The sequence below is a fragment of the Corvus moneduloides genome, chromosome Z (genome assembly GCF_009650955.1).
Source record: "Corvus moneduloides isolate bCorMon1 chromosome Z, bCorMon1.pri, whole genome shotgun sequence".
Classification (NCBI taxonomy): domain Eukaryota; kingdom Metazoa; phylum Chordata; class Aves; order Passeriformes; family Corvidae; genus Corvus; species Corvus moneduloides.
Genome location: NC_045511.1, coordinates 15,240,074 through 15,257,707, shown reverse-complemented (window position 1 = coordinate 15,257,707; position 17,634 = coordinate 15,240,074). Strand labels below are relative to the sequence as shown.

Here is a 17,634-nt window from a genome sequence, read left to right as displayed (position 1 = left end):
CGTATTGCCCTAGTGGTGCCTGACAGCCTTTCTGAGCTCCTGAGCTGAGCTGGACAGTTCTCATGTGAGTTCGGAGCAGACTTGTAGTGGGAATCCATCAAGGGTGATGTCCCTCAACACACATTTTGGCCCATGCTGTGGCCAGAGCTGTGGGATCTCTGTGCTTTCAGTTCCTTTGTGGCCCCTGTGCTGGGTCAAACCTGGAAGAAAAGCGAAAATCAGATGTCACCACCACCATAGCCTTTATTGGTAAGACACAGGACAGAGAGCCATGGGGTCACTCCTGGTTCTCAGGTCTCCTGTCTCTGAGTACTGCTTGAAGCACATCCAGGATATTCAAGCTGAGCCACTATAACCTGGGATTGCCATGGTGCAGCCAGACAGGCTGATGATAGAGTTTCTCTGGAGGTGGTAGGGCAGTGGCACTTGGAGAAGCACCTGGAAGATGAAGCCCCCAGAAGGGATTGTGTGGGGTTTGAAGCACCAGTTTAGCCCTGCAGAACCATGGGTTGTCCCACTGTTGGGTCTTGTTGACTTTGGGCTTCATGCTTCTCCCAAAGTAGGACAGATATCCTGTGCTCCTCAGCACCATGGATCTTGCAGCAGTTTGATACTTCCCTGACCAAACACAATGTGGGTGTTGGTGCTACCCCACTTTCTTCGGGGCTACCTGAGGGGACAATGGAACCTGGATGAGACAGCTGTGCTCGACATCCTTGGCAAGGAAGGATAGGTCAAGCCCTAGTGCCTCTGCTCTGCATACTCAGGATGTGATTCCAGATAAGTTCCTGCACAAGTGCTGAGCAAAGGGTCAGGTTCCCATTTCAAAGCCTGGCCACAATTTCGAGACAGTCCAGATTGTGCTCTCCAGCCACGGAGGACCCTTGGGGTGGTTTTTCAGGGGAGTGAAGCATCTTGGGGTCATGCACATCCCTTTTGTTTCCTCTTGCTTCCACTGTTACTGATGAAGAGTTATCCAGGGAGTCAAAGTCCCATCCAGAGATGGGCTGTGGTCATGCCCCTACTTGAAATTCCCATAGGTTTCAAAGGAATTCAGGTAACTGAGGGCTAGTTCATAGCAGAGCCCATACTGTTCCTGTGGAAAAAAAGGATGTGCATGAGACTCTGGTGGACCAACACCTGCAGTGGCATGTCAGCCCTGGTCTCCAACAGCTTCCTGAGCATGCCAAATACAGGTACAGTCCACCCTCGTCCTCCCAGCTGGAGTCCACTTTCCCCTGCTGAGGAATCACAGGCGTGTACTCCAGGAGCTGGAGGGCTGGACTACCCCAGCACTGGAGCCAGCTGGTTTTGGGAGGAGAGCCAGCCTCCACAGCACAAAGTGTTGAGCAGCCAGGTGGACCAGAAAGGGGCCACTCATCATGCAGGATGCTTTGGTGCCCATTCAGTTCTGCAGAACCTGCTGCTGAGTGAGTGGGTACATCCCAGCAGCAGACAACAGGGTTTTCAAAGATCTCATGCACCCCTGCTGGCCTCAGGATGATCTGAGCACAGAGGGGCAGGGCAGCTGCTGTGGCAATCCAGGATATGGCTCTTGTTTTAGTGTTGCCATCCCTCTGGGTTGGAAGTCAGCACTTACCACATCTTTAATGAACTGTCTCCGCCGCCTCTTCAGCATCCTCACAGCCTGGGATACATCCACCATCCCCTCACTCTGGATCTGCTCACACAGGAAACTAGCAGCACAGAAGATCCCACTCCGGCTGGCTCCATCCCTGAGGAGGAGGGTAAAGGGAGAGCCATTTGCTCTGGGATCAGGTGGCAGGGCAGGGCCTCAGAGGTGTCCTCCTAGACACCCACACTCTCAGGATGATCTTGCCCACAGATCCCACACCCAGCTAGCCTCCACAGGGAAGCCTTCCTCCCTGAACATAGCTGACCCCATATCCATACATCCACCCAAGATGGAGCTGTGAGCAAGTTCACTGACACAGTCTGGGCTGTGTCCAGCTCTGTGCCATGGCTGCTCCCCCAAGAGACATCACTCACCAGCAGGTGACAAGGATATGTCCATCCTGGCTCTGCCGATGGTGTGTCTCCACCTTCCCTAGCAAGCTGATGATGGTGTCAGGGTGTGGGGGAAGATGCTGCTGCATGGGCCAGTCTGTCAGTTGATGTAACCGGATTTCCACTGCAGCTTTCTTGGGCTAGCGGGGAAGAAAGACTGGGCTGGGCAGAGCAGAGACCTATTGGCTTCATAGAGGGAAGGAGAGGGACAGTGCATGCCAGTCCTGGCTCAGCCATGCACACTGGATCAAGGGAACAGCTTCACAACGGGAGATGCCACTCCAGACTTTGCCCTCCTCCACTGAGTGCTCTGAGATCGGCAGATGGACAGAGCATAAGAGAAGAGCTGAGCACCAGGTGCAGCTCAGACTGACACCAGTCCCATGTCCAGCTGCCTGCAATAGTTGTCCCCTTCCATGAACCACCAATATGCACAAACTCCATCCACAGCTGCTGTCCTCTAGTTGGAAAGGCACACAAAAATACCTCTGAGCTGTATCTCTGCCTGCAGCCTCACTTCCTTGTGAGTAACCTCTCTCCCAAGGAAAAAGACCCTGCTCTGGCCAGTGCCCTTCCAGGACTCCACCAGATCCCTCTGCCATCTCTAGCTGTGACTTTGACCCCAAATTAAAGCCTGTTGACAGCTGGTCCTCCCAGTTCTCACAAAGGTTCTTCTCAAAGGAGTTTGCCATCTCTGAGCAAAGAGCCCACCTGCTGTCTATTGCTGAGGACAAGTGTCCAGGTTGTGAAGCCAGCCCCAGGCTCCTCTGAGATCAGCTGGACATGGAAACGGCCATAGTCATCTTCGCCCTGGGTGGGCCAGAACAGCACGTATGTCTGGGGGAGGGGGAGAGGTGCATGATTACACATGGCCCCGGGTTGCATGCAGGGCAGAGCTCAGCCCCTCGTATGGGTGGGCTCACACCAGCCCCTTGCCCATAAGCCATGTACACATGTCTCTGCCAGACACTTGCTGGGCACCAACCCAGTACTGCAGCCAGAAGACAACACTCCAGCAGAGAGGACACCGGGGCAGGGGTAAACAAAACCTGAGGGATGCTCACTTGCAGTGAGGCTGGGGGACAGCCCACTGCTGTGGCACCGTGGTGCTGGGACTGTCCTCAGGGCTCTCCCAGGTGGAGCCCCACAAGCCTGCAGTAGGTCCTGGTGCAAGCAGGGCTCTCATGGTAAGAGCCATGCAGGGTCAAAGGCAGAAATCACACTGCTCGGCCTCACAGGGAACCAGGAGGGGAGAGCTGTGCTTGGGCTGCTGACCTTGTCCAGCTCCTGCAGTTGATTCAGCACTACCACCGATGTGCAGGTGTAATCCCAAACCAGAGCCCAGAAATCCACCAGCGTGGTGGGGAAAGGCAGCTGGGTGATGATGATTCTCTCCTCCTCGGTGTACGTCTGCAAAACACACCGTAATGCATGTGGGGGGAGAGTTCCACGATCCACTCCCCGAGAGCCCTTCCCACAGCAGGAACGGCTCCCTGCCTCCCTGCGGAGATGGAGAAGACACAGGCCACCCCAGCCCTGCTCAGAGCAGCTCGGTTTGAGCCCCGCTGCCCCCTCAGCTCATGACACCCGGGCTCAGCTGCCCGCAGGCTGTGGCCAGCACAGGCTGCTGCGCTGCCTGCACGGGCAGGGCTCCGCCGATCGCGATCGCGGGGGCCATCTCCTGGCAGCAGGGCCAGCAGTCACTGTGCAGGAGCCCGAGGGCTGGGGCACCTCAGCCCTGGCTGGGATGCTCTCCCCGGGCCTTGAGCAGAGGTGCGCGGGAGGGCCCTGAGCAGCTCCCACTCTGGCGGGGGCCGGAGCCTTACGCTGGCAAACACGGCGTTGATGTAAGCTGGCGAGCCGTCTGCGTTCACCGAGGACATCAGGATGGGCCGGCAGGAATCCGCTGCAGAGGCAAGGAGCAGAGAGAGGGAAGTAATGGGTCATTCTCTCCCTACAGAGAGGCAGTGGGCTTTCCCTGCAACAGATATGGTCAACATAGCTCCCTGCAGCATGGGCTGGAGAGGCTTGAATGGACAGGCACCACCACACCCATGGCTGCAACAGCTCAGGGCACACTGATGTGGGTTATCCAAAACCTCATGGGCACTGCACAGCAGATCCATCCTCCTCACTGCTCCCTGATGTGCCTCATCTGAGCTTCTCCACTGGGAAAGTTTAGACCAGGGACATCTTTATCCCAGGTGTACCCCATGTACTTCCAACAGGCTCAGAAGGAATCAGTATTTATTATCTACTAACCAGAAAACAATGACTGGACCTTGAGCAGAACCTGTGAGTGCCATGGGCCAGGGAGGGAGGCAGCAGGAAAGCATTGTTTTCCCCTGCTGCTATCAGACACTGGATTTTAGAGCAAGGGGCTGCCCAGCCCTGCCAGTGTTACCTGGCAGGATCCCTGGCTTGCGGTTCTTGGGTTGGTTTCTGGGTTTCTCTGCTTCTCTGCACGGCAGGAGCTGGAACAACTCAGAAAAGCTCTGCAGGGCCTGTAGAGGTGATTCACCAAAGTCAGTCCTGCCTGTCAGTCCTTCCTCCTGCCTTCACCTTATTGAGCCACCCCAGAGAAAGGATCACCCGTCTCCATCCCACTGCTGGGGAGGGGAGCAGTGATGGTGTTGGCATCACAGATGAGCCCTCACAGCCCCAGTGCACCATATCCTGGTGGTACCTTGAACTCCTTCTCTAGGACACTGTTGTGGCCTGAGGTCTCATCTTCTCGAAGGGAGTGGACAAGGGTGGAGATGCTCTCCACTGGGACCCCGGTGTTGCCACAGAGCAAGCCTTCAAGCAGCGCCTCGTAAAGGAAACTGTACTGCTCCTGCATGAGGATACAGGTCAGCTGCGCAGTCTGGAGCCAGTCCAGGAAGAGCCCTGGAGCTCCGGACCACCAGCTGTCATCAAACTGTGCCAGAAGTGAGCCAGGTTCATCCTTCACCTTCCTGCTGCAGATCCCTGAGGCCAGACGCTTCTCATTGCAGGCAGCCCTGCTTTGGGATGCAGCCAGCAATTCCAGCAACCCAGACAAGATCATCTTCCTGAGGTTTAATGCTCCCTCTCAGACCAGACCCCTGTTCTGGGGAAGGCAGCTCAGGAAACCTGTGGACTAAGTCGACCTCCTACAAGCAGATGGTTGGTCCAGCCCAACCTAGTTTTCTCCAAAGGAACCCAGCACTAAGCAGACCACAGGGACATAGTCCCTAGGCCAGGACGCTGCTGCCCAAGAGATGCCAGGAGGGCAGACATCCTAAAAGCCTGAGGGAGAGGTGGACTCTCATTCATGATCCTTGCCTACCAGACAGCCCTTCTATATCAGGGTGACCGATCCATACAAATGCTGCTGATACCTCAGAGAGTCTCAGGGAAACACAGAGCCCAACTAGGTTTCGACACAGTATTGAAAAAGGATCCTGCAGTATCCACCACCTGGCAGCCCGAGTCCCTGTGGCTAGATCATGAACAGCACAGCTAATTCGGCTTTGCATGCCACATCCCTGGGAAGGGTGGTGTTGAGAGCAAAGAGTTGAAAGCAGAAGAATGGCAAGGAGCATGGTGGATTTGCTCAAGTGGCTGTACAGCTGGGAATGTCAACGTCTGGAAAACGACAGTATGAGAAATCCTACATACAGCACACTGCTGTTTATCATCTGTCTGCATTGAGGAGTAGAATCTGTGTAGAGATAATGTAGGTGTTTACAGAAACTTGGAGGCCATTCTTACAGACAAGCTTGAGCTCACTGTTTTGGGAGAAATCAAAGACCACAGATAATAGAAACACAGAAGAGATCACAGCACAGCTGGTAAACTGCACGTGCCCTTCATAAATGGGTGCAAACAGCAGCCCCGCCGTCCCCTAAGATTGACTGAGCCTGATGGTGCTGGTGTGTCACCTCCTGGTGTGTCACCTCCTGGGTGTTGCTTTGGGATCCTCCAGCTAGGGAGGTAATGACATAAATTTACTCTTGGCATTCCAGCCATGGTTTTGTGGTTGTTCTGGCCGCCTGCCTGTGCCGACTCCCACAGGTGGGAATTGGACCTGCAGCCCGAGGTGTGCAGGGAGCAAGTACGTCTCCTCACCTTGGTCTGCACCATGCTGACCCGCTGCTCCCGCAGCTGCTGCACGCAGTGAAACACATCCACCTTCCCCTCAGCCTTTCCCATCTTCAAGAGGAAGTCCAGGGCGATGAAGGTACCTGTGCGCCCGATCCCTGCACTGAGGACACAGAAAACTGGGTCAGTGCTGCCCCTGCTGGCAATGCCCCAGCACCCAAACTCGCCCAGCCTGGTACCTGCAGTGCACCAACACGGGTCCAGCAGGCGCTTCCAACACCCTCTTGTTCACCACCTCCACCAAGTACAGGAGCTGGGAAGGGTTTCTGGGCACTCCATGGTCTGGCCACAGCAGGTAGTGAAACTGCTCCACCGCTCTTGGGAGAGCACAGCCTGCCTGCAAAGAGGGAGACGTGGCTGGCAATGGGGAGCTGGAAGCAGCCAGCAGACTTGTGTGAAGTGACTGCATGCCAGCAAGGAGGGAGCAGTGAGAATACCACTTCAGAGGGGCACCGCCACAGAGTGCTCCCTCCAGCACCCACAGCGTAAGCTCCTCAGACAGTAAAGGGCAGATTCATCCATCACACAGACACACAATTAATTTTGTCCTCTGCTTCACTGTGCTGTGAACAGTGAACACAAAGCAGGAAAAGCAGCTTGTACTCCAGAGGAAAACTATAAAAATCACAGCTTAGGGTATTTCTACAGTCGTCAAAAAGCCCTGACTTACCCAGAAAATATATACCCTAAGGCTGTTTCTACGCTAATGTGAACGTAGTCACTTTTGTTACCAGACCATTATGTGTTTTTCCCTAAACATTACATTCACTTGGCAAGAACTAATGCTACATCTTACCATCAGGTGCTCTTGGAGCTTTACATTTCAGCTACATCTTGCTCTGGGCAAGACAAGAAAGGACAGGAATATGCATAACTGCAATTTCTTTATATTGTACCTGGTTTTCCTCCTTGCAGCTCCTTCAGTTTCTGCTTTTTATCTGAAGTGTAACTTCAGCAGGAGCACCCACCTTGAGAAACGACCCTATGCAGGTTATCTGAAACCATAAACTATCTGTCCAGGTTTAGGACTGTAAGTGACCAAGGAGCTTCAGTGTGGACCTTCTGCAGATTGATTCAGGTGACAGGCGGGCACCTGTCCCATCACCCTGGATGTGCAGATATTCCATTTTATACCCTTTAACTGCTTTTGTACCCTGTGCAATCTCCTCACCCAAGCCCTCAAGAATCCACAACATTCCCATGCACATTGTCAGTCCAGACTCATCTTCTGGGGTGACCACTGGAGCTGACTGACTGCCTTTGCCTGGCACAGAAACCTGGGACTGATGCCCTGGTAGGGATTCCAGTGATAGCAACGTGCTAACACCAGACCTTCTTGTGCTGGAGACCAGGCAGAGATCCCCAGAGGGTTTGGGGCTGACAGCTCCCACCAGCTGCTGGAACCCAAATGCGTCCTGCATTCTCACCTCAGTTCCATGCCAGGCTTACCTTTTGCAGGCAGAAGATGCGTTTGACAAGGCCTGTGGTGGTCCAGGTGTTGTTGAGTGTCACAGTGAAGTCACCGTAGACCTGCTCCTGCTCTGGCCAGTACTGCTCACACTTGATCTGTCAACAGCAGTGAGACATCTGGGCGTAGGCAAACTCACAAGGGGAGGACTGCAGGGGTGCAGAGCTGCTCCCTGCCCTCACTGATGGCTGCACTGGGAGCACAGCATGTGTGGAAGCCTGGGCTCTGGCAATGCCCGGGCTGAGCATGGGCTGAGAGGTTTTCTCTACCTTGTTCTGCTCCACTAAGCCCGTCAGCATCACAATGACTGAGGTCTTCTCCTGCCAGACCATCTGCCAGAAATCCACCACTGTCCCAGCCAAGGGGCCTTGGGAAGGAAGAGGAAAGCCCTGTGCCAGTGTCCAAGCCATGGGGGTGTGTTCCCATGCACAATTTGGACATTCCCAGGCTTTCCTCTACCCAGGGACAGAGGCACAGCCAGGGGATGTCAGCACCTGACAGGGGTGCTGCCCACATCGGCTCCATCACCATGTTAGAAATTAGGACAAGGAGGAGGGAGAGAAGATGAGCCCAGGACATGTCAGGGATTCACTGCTGCTTTAGGGGCTCCCGCATGCAGACTCTTGAGATGACTATGAGCTGCTCCCATATTTAGGGTCCTATTTCCCAAAGAGCATTTTTGCAGCTCTGCAGGGATCTCCTCACTGCATGCTGCACAGAGCAGACAAGCCCATCCAGGCTTCGCACTGTTGAGAAGAGGTTGTATCTGAGTGCACTGGGTGCAGACATGCCAGGCATTTGCAGGGTTGTCCCCGACATGTTTGTTCCCTTTGGCCAGCTGCCAAAGGGAACAAAGTAGGCTTGTGGGTGGAAGGACCACGTCCTCAGACTGGGCAGCACAGACACCAGCTCCAGCTGCTGCCAAGCTACCACTAAGACCTTCCATGCCCTGAAGCAGCTGTAACCACTGTTCAGGACAGAGACCCATGGGATACAGAGACTTGGAGTGAGCCATTCACAGCTCCTTGGCTGCTATCCCAGCTCCTCATTCCCCAGAATTCTCAGGGCAGTGACTGCAATCTCCTGAGGATTGAGGTTTGGGAGCACCTACCTTGAGCTGCAATGAAGAAGCGTGGACTTCGGTAGCTCTGCAGGGGAGAGATTCAAACAGCTCAGATCACATGGGTTAAATGTTTAACAGGGAATGAAATAAAGGATCCATCCATCTCCACAGGCACCAAAGCCCATAACCCTCAGCACAGTGTGTCCCACAGCACCTCTCCTGGCCAGCACAGACAGTGGGTACCCAGGGGCTGCATCTCAGCTCCTGTCCCCTCACACATGTCCCTTTTTGTTAGAGACGAGAACACACAAACCCAGGCTACTCCAGGCAGCTCTGAGGGGATTCAGGGAACATCCCTTGAGGGCAAGAAGAGCCAGACCTCAGCCCGCCTCCCCCTCCCCCCCCCCCATGTGAGCAGGACTGTCCTCACCCAGCACAGCCAGGCACCTTTCCTACCCTTCCCAGGGTAATAATTCCTTGCTACCTACATCCACGTAGCTGGCATTGATGTAGCCATTCCCAGTGTCAGAGGGCTGCAGCACCACACGGCAGTGATCATCTGAAAGAGAAGGGAGGTGGGCCGATGCTTTAGGGCAGCAACAAAGAGACTGATTAAGGGGGAAGGCATAATTTATTAAAGTCTGTGACTGTCTGTTGTCTCCTCAGCAGCACCCCAGGCCTCAGGACATGTTCGGGGTTAAAGAACAGCTGAGGAGACAAAGGGTGACATGGCACAGCAGGAAGTACAATGGGGTTTTAGGCAAGATTATGAAATGGCCAAATGTACACACCATGTGGAGCCCAGAGGAGCTTTAAAGTTTGAAAGAAATTGGGTCACTCCTTCCACTTTCCCACAAATACCTGCCTCGGGATGGAACATGGCAGTGTTCAGCAATGCCTAGTGTCAAGAACAGGAATATAGTGATGTTTGATTAAGTTTGCAGGGCGATTTGAAGGGCAGAACATGGATCCTCCAATGGGATATAGAACAATGGGGCCAGAAATCCCTCAGGGTTTCAGGGGCCACAGAGGATGAGATAAGTAGCTCAGTATTTCTGAAGTGTCGGAGGGGCACCTACACCAACCCAGCATCCTGTGCTATCCCAACCAGCTCCAAGAGCCTGAGCCAACCCCTGAAGAGCTCTGCTTACATGGGATAATGCTCTTGTAGCGGTTCTTGTATTGATTACATAGCTCCTTCCCAGCATTGCAGGGGTGCAACAAAGTGGAGGACAATTGCTGTGGAGGAAGAAGACAAGCCCACTCTGCGTTGGGATGTATTCTGGGGCTGGCCAAGGCCAACTGCATCACACATCCAGGGAAAGGGTAAGAGGTGGGCAGTGCTGCCAGGTGGGAAAGCAAAGCTAAACCAGACCTGATATTCTCTAAGAAGCCCAGCACCATGCCTGTCAACTGATTCATCATCTGTCTGCTCTGCCTCTATTTCTTCCCTCTTAAACATCTTCAGAGCCTCCAGCAGTTCTTCCACCAGGATCTGTGTGTTCGGCTTGCGTACATCTGCAGGGACTACAAGGACAGGACTTCAGCACCCAACTGATGCTAAACTGGCCAGTCCTGGCACTCTGCAGTGGGGACTGAGATGGCATTGCAGCAGCCAGGACTTCTCCAAACCTTAGATTGTCCCTCCCCACACTGTTCCCTTGTCCTGGGAGGTGTCCCTTTCCCTGTGCCAGGCAGCTCTGATCACCTTGTTCCTGCAAGGACCTTATGGAACCAGCAACCATCCTGCCTGTGCTTTTAACAGACAGCCTGTCTAGACAAGGCACACAGGGCCCTTGCTCATACTTCACCTTTTTGACATCCTCTCAGGGGTATAGTGCTGTTGTTCTCTGACGCTTTTGATCTGTTGTGCTTCAGCCTGGAAAACAGCAAGTCAGGTCCACAGACCAGCAGAACAGAGAGACAGAGGAGAGCCTGTTGCCCATCTAGCCACCCTGCCTCCCACCCTGCCTCATCTCAGGCTCCACTGGGACTCTCCCTGCCATTGCAAGCTGATGAATGCCTCACAGAGGGCAGGAGAGGTGAGGCACATACTGACCTGAAGAGCACAAAGAGCAGCAAAATCCCCAGTGCCAGGCATCCAACAGCCAGAGCTACTGTCATAACCACTGGCTTCCTGTCCAGCAGAGATGATGGCTCCTGCCCTGCAAGCAGCACAACCCAGGGTCAGGCTCCTGCACAGCCTGAACCAAGCATTGGGAGATCCCATAGAGACGTGGAGTGTAAAGCAACTTCTCTTGTCTTCCACTCCAGGCTTTGCTTTAGAGAAAAGCTAAGTTGGGGCAGAAGGAGAAGGTGCTTGCTTGGTGTGATACCATCTGTTGTGGATCCTGTGTCCCTGACGGCCCCAGGCACTGCCAGAGTCTGGTGAGGTATCTGCATTTAGGGGTTACACATCACAAGGGGACCACTGGGACTAGAACTAAATATGTGGTGATAGCAGGGATGATGTGCAATGTCCAGAGGCCACTGGAGCCACACCTACCCAGGTGTCCTGAGGATGTCCGAAGCCTCTCTACCATAGATAGCCTCAAGATCTAGAGAACTTCTATGAAGACCAAAGTACAGCAGTACGCCACCACATCTGCCCTGTGTCAGCTCATTTCCAGGGAAGCTGCCAGGCTGGCAAAAGGGAACATGCAGGAGAGAGGCTTGGGCACCACGAGCAAGGAGACACTTACCAACAGAGAAGCTGTAGCAGACACAGGTGAACTTCTCTGCCTGTTGGAGGAGACAGGAGGGAGAGCTCAGCCCACTCGTGCAGCACTAGCCTACCTGGCAGCACAGGTCCCCACCCAGGGCCACCGAGTGAGCCGGCTGTGGCCCAGGAGCCCAGGGACACCATCCTGCCCAGGCACGGGAGAGGAGTGTGCCCTCACAGCCAGCCCAGACGCAGCGAGGGGCCCAGCCCCGGCCGGCAGCATCCCCAGGGAGCAGGAGCCCCGCGATGGGTACCTGCGGCGAGAGGCGGACGAGGCGCAGGAGGGCCGTGTAGTCGCAGCCCGGGCGGAGGGCAGCGTTGTGGTGGCCCTGCCCGCGGCTGCCGTCGCCCAGCACGAAGTCCGTGGGGGCGGTGAGGTTGAGAAGAGCGGCCAGGTAGACGCTGCCATTGAAGAGCTGTGGCTGCCCCGCGCAGATGCTCTCCGTCACCGAGCCGTCGTGCGTCGTGGCCACGATCAGCTGGTGCTCCCTGCAGGGCTCAAAGTCGGTGGGACGGGGGGGACAGCGGGGACAGTGGAAAGGAGGCGTCTGCAGGCCAGCGCTGGCGTGGGGAGAGCCATGCCGGGGCTGCAGAGCTGCGAGAGCTGCGCTCACCTGGCTGCCTCAGAGGGACGGGCGATGGGGCGCAGGGGGAGCACGGCCGTCCCTTGGGATGGGGCGATGTCGCGGACGCTGCGGCAGCTGATGCCCTGGGGGTGCGGGGTGTCTGGAGGGGAACACCCGCCGAATGAGCACGGGCAGGGCTGTGCGAGGAGCAGGGCCAGCCTCGGGCAACGCAGCTCTGCCGAGCGCAGCTCCTCCGTGCCCAGGCTCCTGGGACAGCGACACAGCAAAGCTTACCCGAGCTGCCGGTGGGAAACTCCCTCGCCAGCGCAGCCCCGGCTCCAGCAGCCGTCAGTCCCCGGATCGTCACCGCGTAGCTGCGGCCAGGGCTGCGCTCCGGCAGCCGGTGCTCGGTGACGGAGCCATTGAGCCGCAGCCGCTCCATCTCCAGCACGCCGCTGTCCCCGGCGTTCCTGGCCGTGATGCTCAGCTGCGGACAGGAGACACAGCTGGAATGCAACAGCTCCCAGCTGCCCGCTGGGAAGGTGCCTGCAGCTGGCAACGGCCCTGCCAGCCTGCCCTTCCGTGTGCCTGGCCCGGTGGGGAAGGCTCCGGAGAGGAACGGGCAGGAGCCTCAGCCCCGCGCGGGGACCTCAGAGCAGAGAAGAGGAGAGGAAGAATTTGGAGCCAACACTCGGGATGTGCGAGCAGCAGCCTCTGTGAGCACAGGGCTGAGCCCCTGTGAAGGAAAGAGGGATGCTGTTCGTTTGAAGGGCTGTAGATACATGTTCTGAGCCCGAGGACAGGTCTTGCAATACCACAGGCACTGTGGTGACATCCTCCACAAGAGGAGCCCTGCGCTTCTCTTTCCTCCTTCAGGTCATCACGACTGTCCCTTTCCCACACTTCCCAGTCTGCCTGCACACAGCTCCAGGCCCGGAGCTGAAGGTCTGCCCTGGTCCCTTGGTACCTGGTATCCGATGATCTCCCCTTTGCAGGAGGGCAGCGCCTTCCACCTGAGAGAGCCCCTGTTGGGATCCAGCCACAGCTCCTCTGGTTTGTCCGGCACTGGAAGCACAGACGGTGGGGTCACACACAGGGCCATGAGCAGGGGCTGAGGCCAGAGGAGGGTGCAGGCAGCTCCTGGCCATGGGACAGGCTGCAAAGGGACTCCCAGGAAGGGTTTGTTCCCTGCAAAGGCTGCACGTGCTGCAGCAGGGGGAAGCACAACAGTGGGGTGTGGCATGGGACAATGAGAATGGGACGTGCCCTGCTCAGGGCTCTTCTCACAGCCCCTTCCCCAGAGCTGCCCAGGATCCGAGCAGCCCTGATCCCAGGCATATCACTGCAGGGAGCAGAGATGCTCTGCATGAGCTGACAGGTGAGGAGAACATCTATCCACCTGTGACACAGCTCTGGACTGTTCTTCGTCTCTGATATTTCTGTTCACATACCTGTTTCCTCTGTCATGAACAACCATGAGAAAAGGGTTTCATTGGGGGGCAGGCTGATGGTGACACTATACTCAGTGAAGGGCTGCAAAGGAGAGCAGGTGAATGTTCCTGCCTGGCCATGTAACATCTGCTCTCCATTCACCTCCTCAGCCTCACAGGGAGGAGAGGAAGGCGCTGCCAGCCGGCACATGGCCCTCATGCCCTGGCAGGCATCAGGGAACCTGCAGGTCCAGTTCAGTTTGATGCTGGTGCTGGAAATCTCAAAGGTCCCGGGGACAACCTGGAGGACTTCTGTGAAGGAAAGATTGCCAGAAGGTCACTCTCTTCCCTTCCACTCCCAGCCATGCAAGGATGCTGCAGTCAGACAACCTTGCTCATCACACAGCCCGGTGGGAGGGAAAGGGAGAGACTGAAGGTGGTCACTGCAGCTCTCTCAAAGGGGAGCAGGAGGAGTTGGACAGGAATGAATGTGGGTGAGTGAGGGAACTACTGCTGCTCAAGCAATTTTCCCCATCGATTCAAAACTGAGGTGTCTGTGTGTCCCAGAATCTCTACAGTCCAGCAGGTACAGCTCTGCTCTCCCTTGGAGGGAACATGAATGCCCTAAGCTGTGAGAAGAGGGTGCCAAGCCTGCACCCACCATTCCACAGAGCCTGGAGGGGGCCCAGCCCACATGGAGCAAGCTGTGGTGCTCACAGCTGCACTGTCTGAGAGGACACAGGCAGCAAAGCCCTCTGATCCTGCTCAAACTGTGATGCTGTGTGCTGGCCACAAACCCCACCACACATCCCTCCCCCATGCTCTTCTCCTTTGTGCACATCAATTTGCCAGAAGCCCACAGGGAGACCCTTATCACTGACAACCTCAGTGGTGATCTACAGGCTGGACTTGACACTGCCTTCAGCAGCACTTGCCATTTCCCCAGGCAGCACGGAGCCACAAATCTCCTGTGCCCCCCAGCCTGCTTTTCCTGTTCAGGGAGGGCAGAGCAAGGCAGCCAAGAGGGCTCCCAATCCATTCCTTACCGATGCACTCTACGCTGGAGCGAATGCGGGCCCAGGCACCTTTGGAGTCTCTTCCATTCCAGATTTCTCTGTACACAGGTTTCCCACGAGTGAAAGACTGGACTTCGCTTGAACATTTGACATGGGTGAAGGATGGCTGGAAACCTTCAGGACAACTCAGCATCACTTCTTCATTCTTCTTGTAATTCTTCTGGTCTGGTGCCAGCTGGAGTCTGGAGTCCCACAGGGGCCTTTGGCACATTTCTGGCAGAGGTGAAAGTGGATGTTATTTGGGCTGGAGGTGATGAGATGGGGTATGGGTGGGTGGTGGGAGACAAATCCCCAGCAACTCCTCCAGCCAATGAAGGGGGAGGGAAGGTGACACATCCATCTGCTGGGATGTGACCTTCAGGCAAGAGGTGTTGGGAAGGGGCTTTCTTTGTGCATGGAAACTGTGAAGGATCACTCATCTATGAACCTTCCCCATTCACCCTTGTGTCCTGGGCACCATATTCCCTTCTCCACAGCCCACAGCAGGGAGATTCCCAGGACAATCACCCCTGCACCAGGAGACGCCCTCCAACCTCTCATTCAGGCCTGTCACCCAGCCCAGCTCAGCTGGCATTTGCTGGCCCGTGGCACCACCACTCCCGCTGGGATGCATGTCCCTTCAGCCATGGCTCATCCCTCCCACAGGGATCAGCCATGCCCCTGTGACACTTCTGGGCTCCCTGTTCTCACTCACTCAGTCCCTTGGCCGCTCTCCTCCTGCCCCACACCGCTGGGTAGTGGGACAGGAGGTGAGCAGTGCCTTCTCCATTCACATCTCCTGCTTTACCAATGCCCCTGCCCTCTTCTCCTGACACAACCCTTCCTTCTCACCAAATTCTCCATCCTCCAGGCTGAGTAGGCACAGCTGGTCCCAGCAGTTTGTCCAGTGCTGCAGGGGGAGGCTTTGTGGCAGTGATTGTTTCAGGCAAGAACACTGGCTCCTGAAAGGAGCTCTTGCCTGTTCAAGCTTCTGCAAGAAGCTTTGTGAGGCCTGAAAGGGCTTAAAATACAATCTTCCTTCTCCCAAAGGGGCAGGCAAGGGATCTCACAAGGTTCAGATCCCCCTCTGAACAGCCACAAAGGGAAATGCTGGTGACAAGCCACTTGTGCTCAGGCTTTGCTCTCAAACAGCCCCGATGGCAGAGAACCAGAGATGCCCAGCTGAGCACCACAACCAGCAGCATTGTCCCCTGGCACACCACCATGACCCACCTCATGCTGAGGTACCCAGCCACTGATCCTGCCCCAGCCCATCTGCCTGGCAAAGCAGCAGCAAATTCCCTCTTGCACTGCTCTCAGCAGGCACAATGTCCCTCAGGCACACCTGGGGATAGGATGTGTACAGAAAGTGACACCTCTTCTCCCTGAAGACCCTTCCCCTGATTCACAGTGTGTGAACTGATGCCCAACTCATGCCCATTGTCTCCAGGGAATGATGGGCAAACTGGTTTTCTGAAGAGTGTGACCCATCACCGCACATGCTGCCCAGTCCTGTCTGTCCCGCAGAGCCCCAGTGTACACTGCATTGTAGCTCCTGTCCCTGGGGCCGAGGCAGTGGGTGCCCCAGCTGACACAGCCCTCAGGAGTCCATCTGGGCTCCAGCCCAGGGCTGCAGGCAGTGAAGATGAATATTCAGCTTATAGGAGGAAAGGCAGCAAAGTCTTCCAAGAGCAAGAACCACTTCTTACCTGTTCCCTGAGGCACTACCTGGATGTTGAAAAGTTCTTCCTGGCCATGTGCTGACAGCAGAGATGCAAGGGCCAGGAGAAACCTCAAAGCCAGCGACTGCAGGGCCATTCTAGCATGAAGTCCCCAGGCAGGACTGAAATCTCAGCCCCACTCGCTGCCTCTGAGCCCAGGCATCTGTATCTGACTGCAAGGCTTGCAACCACAGGAAGGAAACAGATGCATCTCCTCATGAGATACAGGAGGCTTCCTCTTTGGCCAGGGAGCCTCCCATCACTGTCAGCACTTCTGCCTTTTGATATCTTTTTGCCCCAGGAGCATCCAGGCTCTGGGACTCAACAGAAGGAACCTTGTCACCAAGATCCCAGAGTTTCCTCCCAAAACCCTCCTAGTTACCAGGGCATTCAAGAAGAATTACTCCTGTTTCTGAGGTAATATCCAAGTGCTTCCTGACACTGCGTGGGTTTTAGAGTGGTGATGAGTCACTTCCCCTCAATGATCACAGGAGATGGAGGACCTTTGAGAAAGCACATAAAGAGCTGGTCAGAAGCACAGATAGGAATGGGGACATGAACTGCAAGGAGTACTTCAGTGCCTGAAACAGTCTGCAGTCCTTCTGAAAGAAACACTCAACCCACAGCCTCTCTCATCCTTCCCCGCTTCTCTATCCTCAGCTGCCTCCTCCTCCTGCTCCCTCTCAGCCTCGCAGCACTCTCATCTGTCCCCAAGTGTGCAGACCACGCTGCCCTACAGTGCCAGCTGTGTGCTTGAGAAAACACTCACAGTACTAAACCATGCCCTTTGCTCATCAGCAGCCACTGCTTTTCTCTTCCTCCAGAACCTCCCATCTACTTTGGATGTCTTGGATTCCAGAAGGCTGGGTGATCAGACATGGGGGGGCTACAGAGGAACAGAGACCATACTTGTCCGTCAGCTCTGCCTGTGGCACACGCACAGGACACACTCCTGCCCAGGGTGAAGGGTGGTCTGCTCATGGCTCCCCTCAACGAGGTGCAGTTAGCTCAGCACCCACAGGGAACAGCACCTCACAAGGGCAATGAGGTGACGAGGCAGGAGCTGGGGGACAGCAGGTAGCCCCCTCCAAACCACAAGCCTTTACTGGCTGTCTGGACAGAGCTGGTGGAGTCATGAGGCTGACAGCCCAGGGTATGACTGGCTATGGGGATATGGCGTGGGAAGCAGGGCAATCGTGGAGGTGGCAACTCTTCTCCCCTATCCCAAGCCTGCTCATTCCTCTTTCTCAACCAGCAGCAGCCACACAGGGTTCAGTTCATCTTCCCCTCTCTGCCCAGTACCCACAAAGAGCAGCTCCATCAGGCACACACATCATACCAGCAACAGTCCTCAGGAAGGAGATATTTTGGTCCCAGGGGCCAGTTGCAGGTACTGAGGAAATGGGCAGACAGCTCATACGAAAACTGTCAAAGCATGTCTTCACCAGCACATGCA

At 55.7% G+C, this 17,634-nt stretch overlaps 1 protein-coding gene across 4 annotated transcripts; it reads right to left on the bottom strand.

Moving 5' to 3' along the window:
• Positions 1 to 225: 225 nt before the first annotated feature.
• On the bottom strand, positions 226 to 16,373 carry LOC116437857 (receptor-type tyrosine-protein phosphatase kappa-like). 4 transcript variants are annotated; one of them, XM_032096136.1, is made up of 26 exons: positions 16,167 to 16,371; positions 14,449 to 14,691; positions 13,424 to 13,714; positions 12,940 to 13,037; positions 12,267 to 12,459; positions 12,021 to 12,132; positions 11,661 to 11,895; positions 11,387 to 11,426; positions 10,744 to 10,849; positions 10,496 to 10,563; positions 10,060 to 10,211; positions 9,836 to 9,923; positions 9,173 to 9,243; positions 8,733 to 8,769; positions 7,891 to 7,988; positions 7,603 to 7,719; positions 6,333 to 6,490; positions 6,121 to 6,256; positions 4,715 to 4,864; positions 4,433 to 4,532; positions 3,855 to 3,934; positions 3,304 to 3,438; positions 2,740 to 2,865; positions 2,011 to 2,168; positions 1,601 to 1,736; positions 226 to 1,096 (listed from the first exon to the last, which is right to left on the bottom strand). In XM_032096136.1, the coding sequence occupies exons 1-26, from the start codon at positions 16,273 to 16,275 to the stop codon at positions 1,022 to 1,024; spliced, it is 3,312 nt and encodes a 1,103-aa protein (XP_031952027.1). In that variant the 5' UTR covers positions 16,276 to 16,371; the 3' UTR covers positions 226 to 1,021. The 4 variants fall into 4 exon arrangements, 3 of the variants coding, with proteins under 3 accessions (XP_031952027.1, XP_031952030.1, XP_031952029.1); XR_004237498.1 differs by lacking the exon at positions 226 to 1,096 and having other exon boundaries at positions 1,645 to 1,736; positions 2,011 to 2,214; positions 16,167 to 16,373; XM_032096139.1 differs by lacking the exons at positions 226 to 1,096; positions 1,601 to 1,736; positions 2,011 to 2,168 and adding an exon at positions 2,221 to 2,338 and having other exon boundaries at positions 16,167 to 16,373.
• Between the last annotated feature and the right edge of the window lie 1,261 nt (positions 16,374 to 17,634).

What these genes read in the sequence shown, in the direction of transcription:
- LOC116437857 (XM_032096136.1), bottom strand. Translation starts at nt 16,275, where the DNA reads ATGGCCCTGCAGTCGCTGGCTTTGAGGTTTCTCCTGGCCCTTGCATCT. An exon ending in GGTAGTGCCTCAGGGAACAG is followed by an intron (nt 14,692 to 16,166) that starts GTAAGAAGTGGT and finishes CACCTCTGCCAG; the next exon opens with AAATGTGCCAAAGGCCCCTG. An exon ending in GACAGTTCATTAAAGATGTG is followed by an intron (nt 1,097 to 1,600) that starts GTAAGTGCTGAC and finishes TTTTTTCCACAG; the next exon opens with GAACAGTATGGGCTCTGCTA.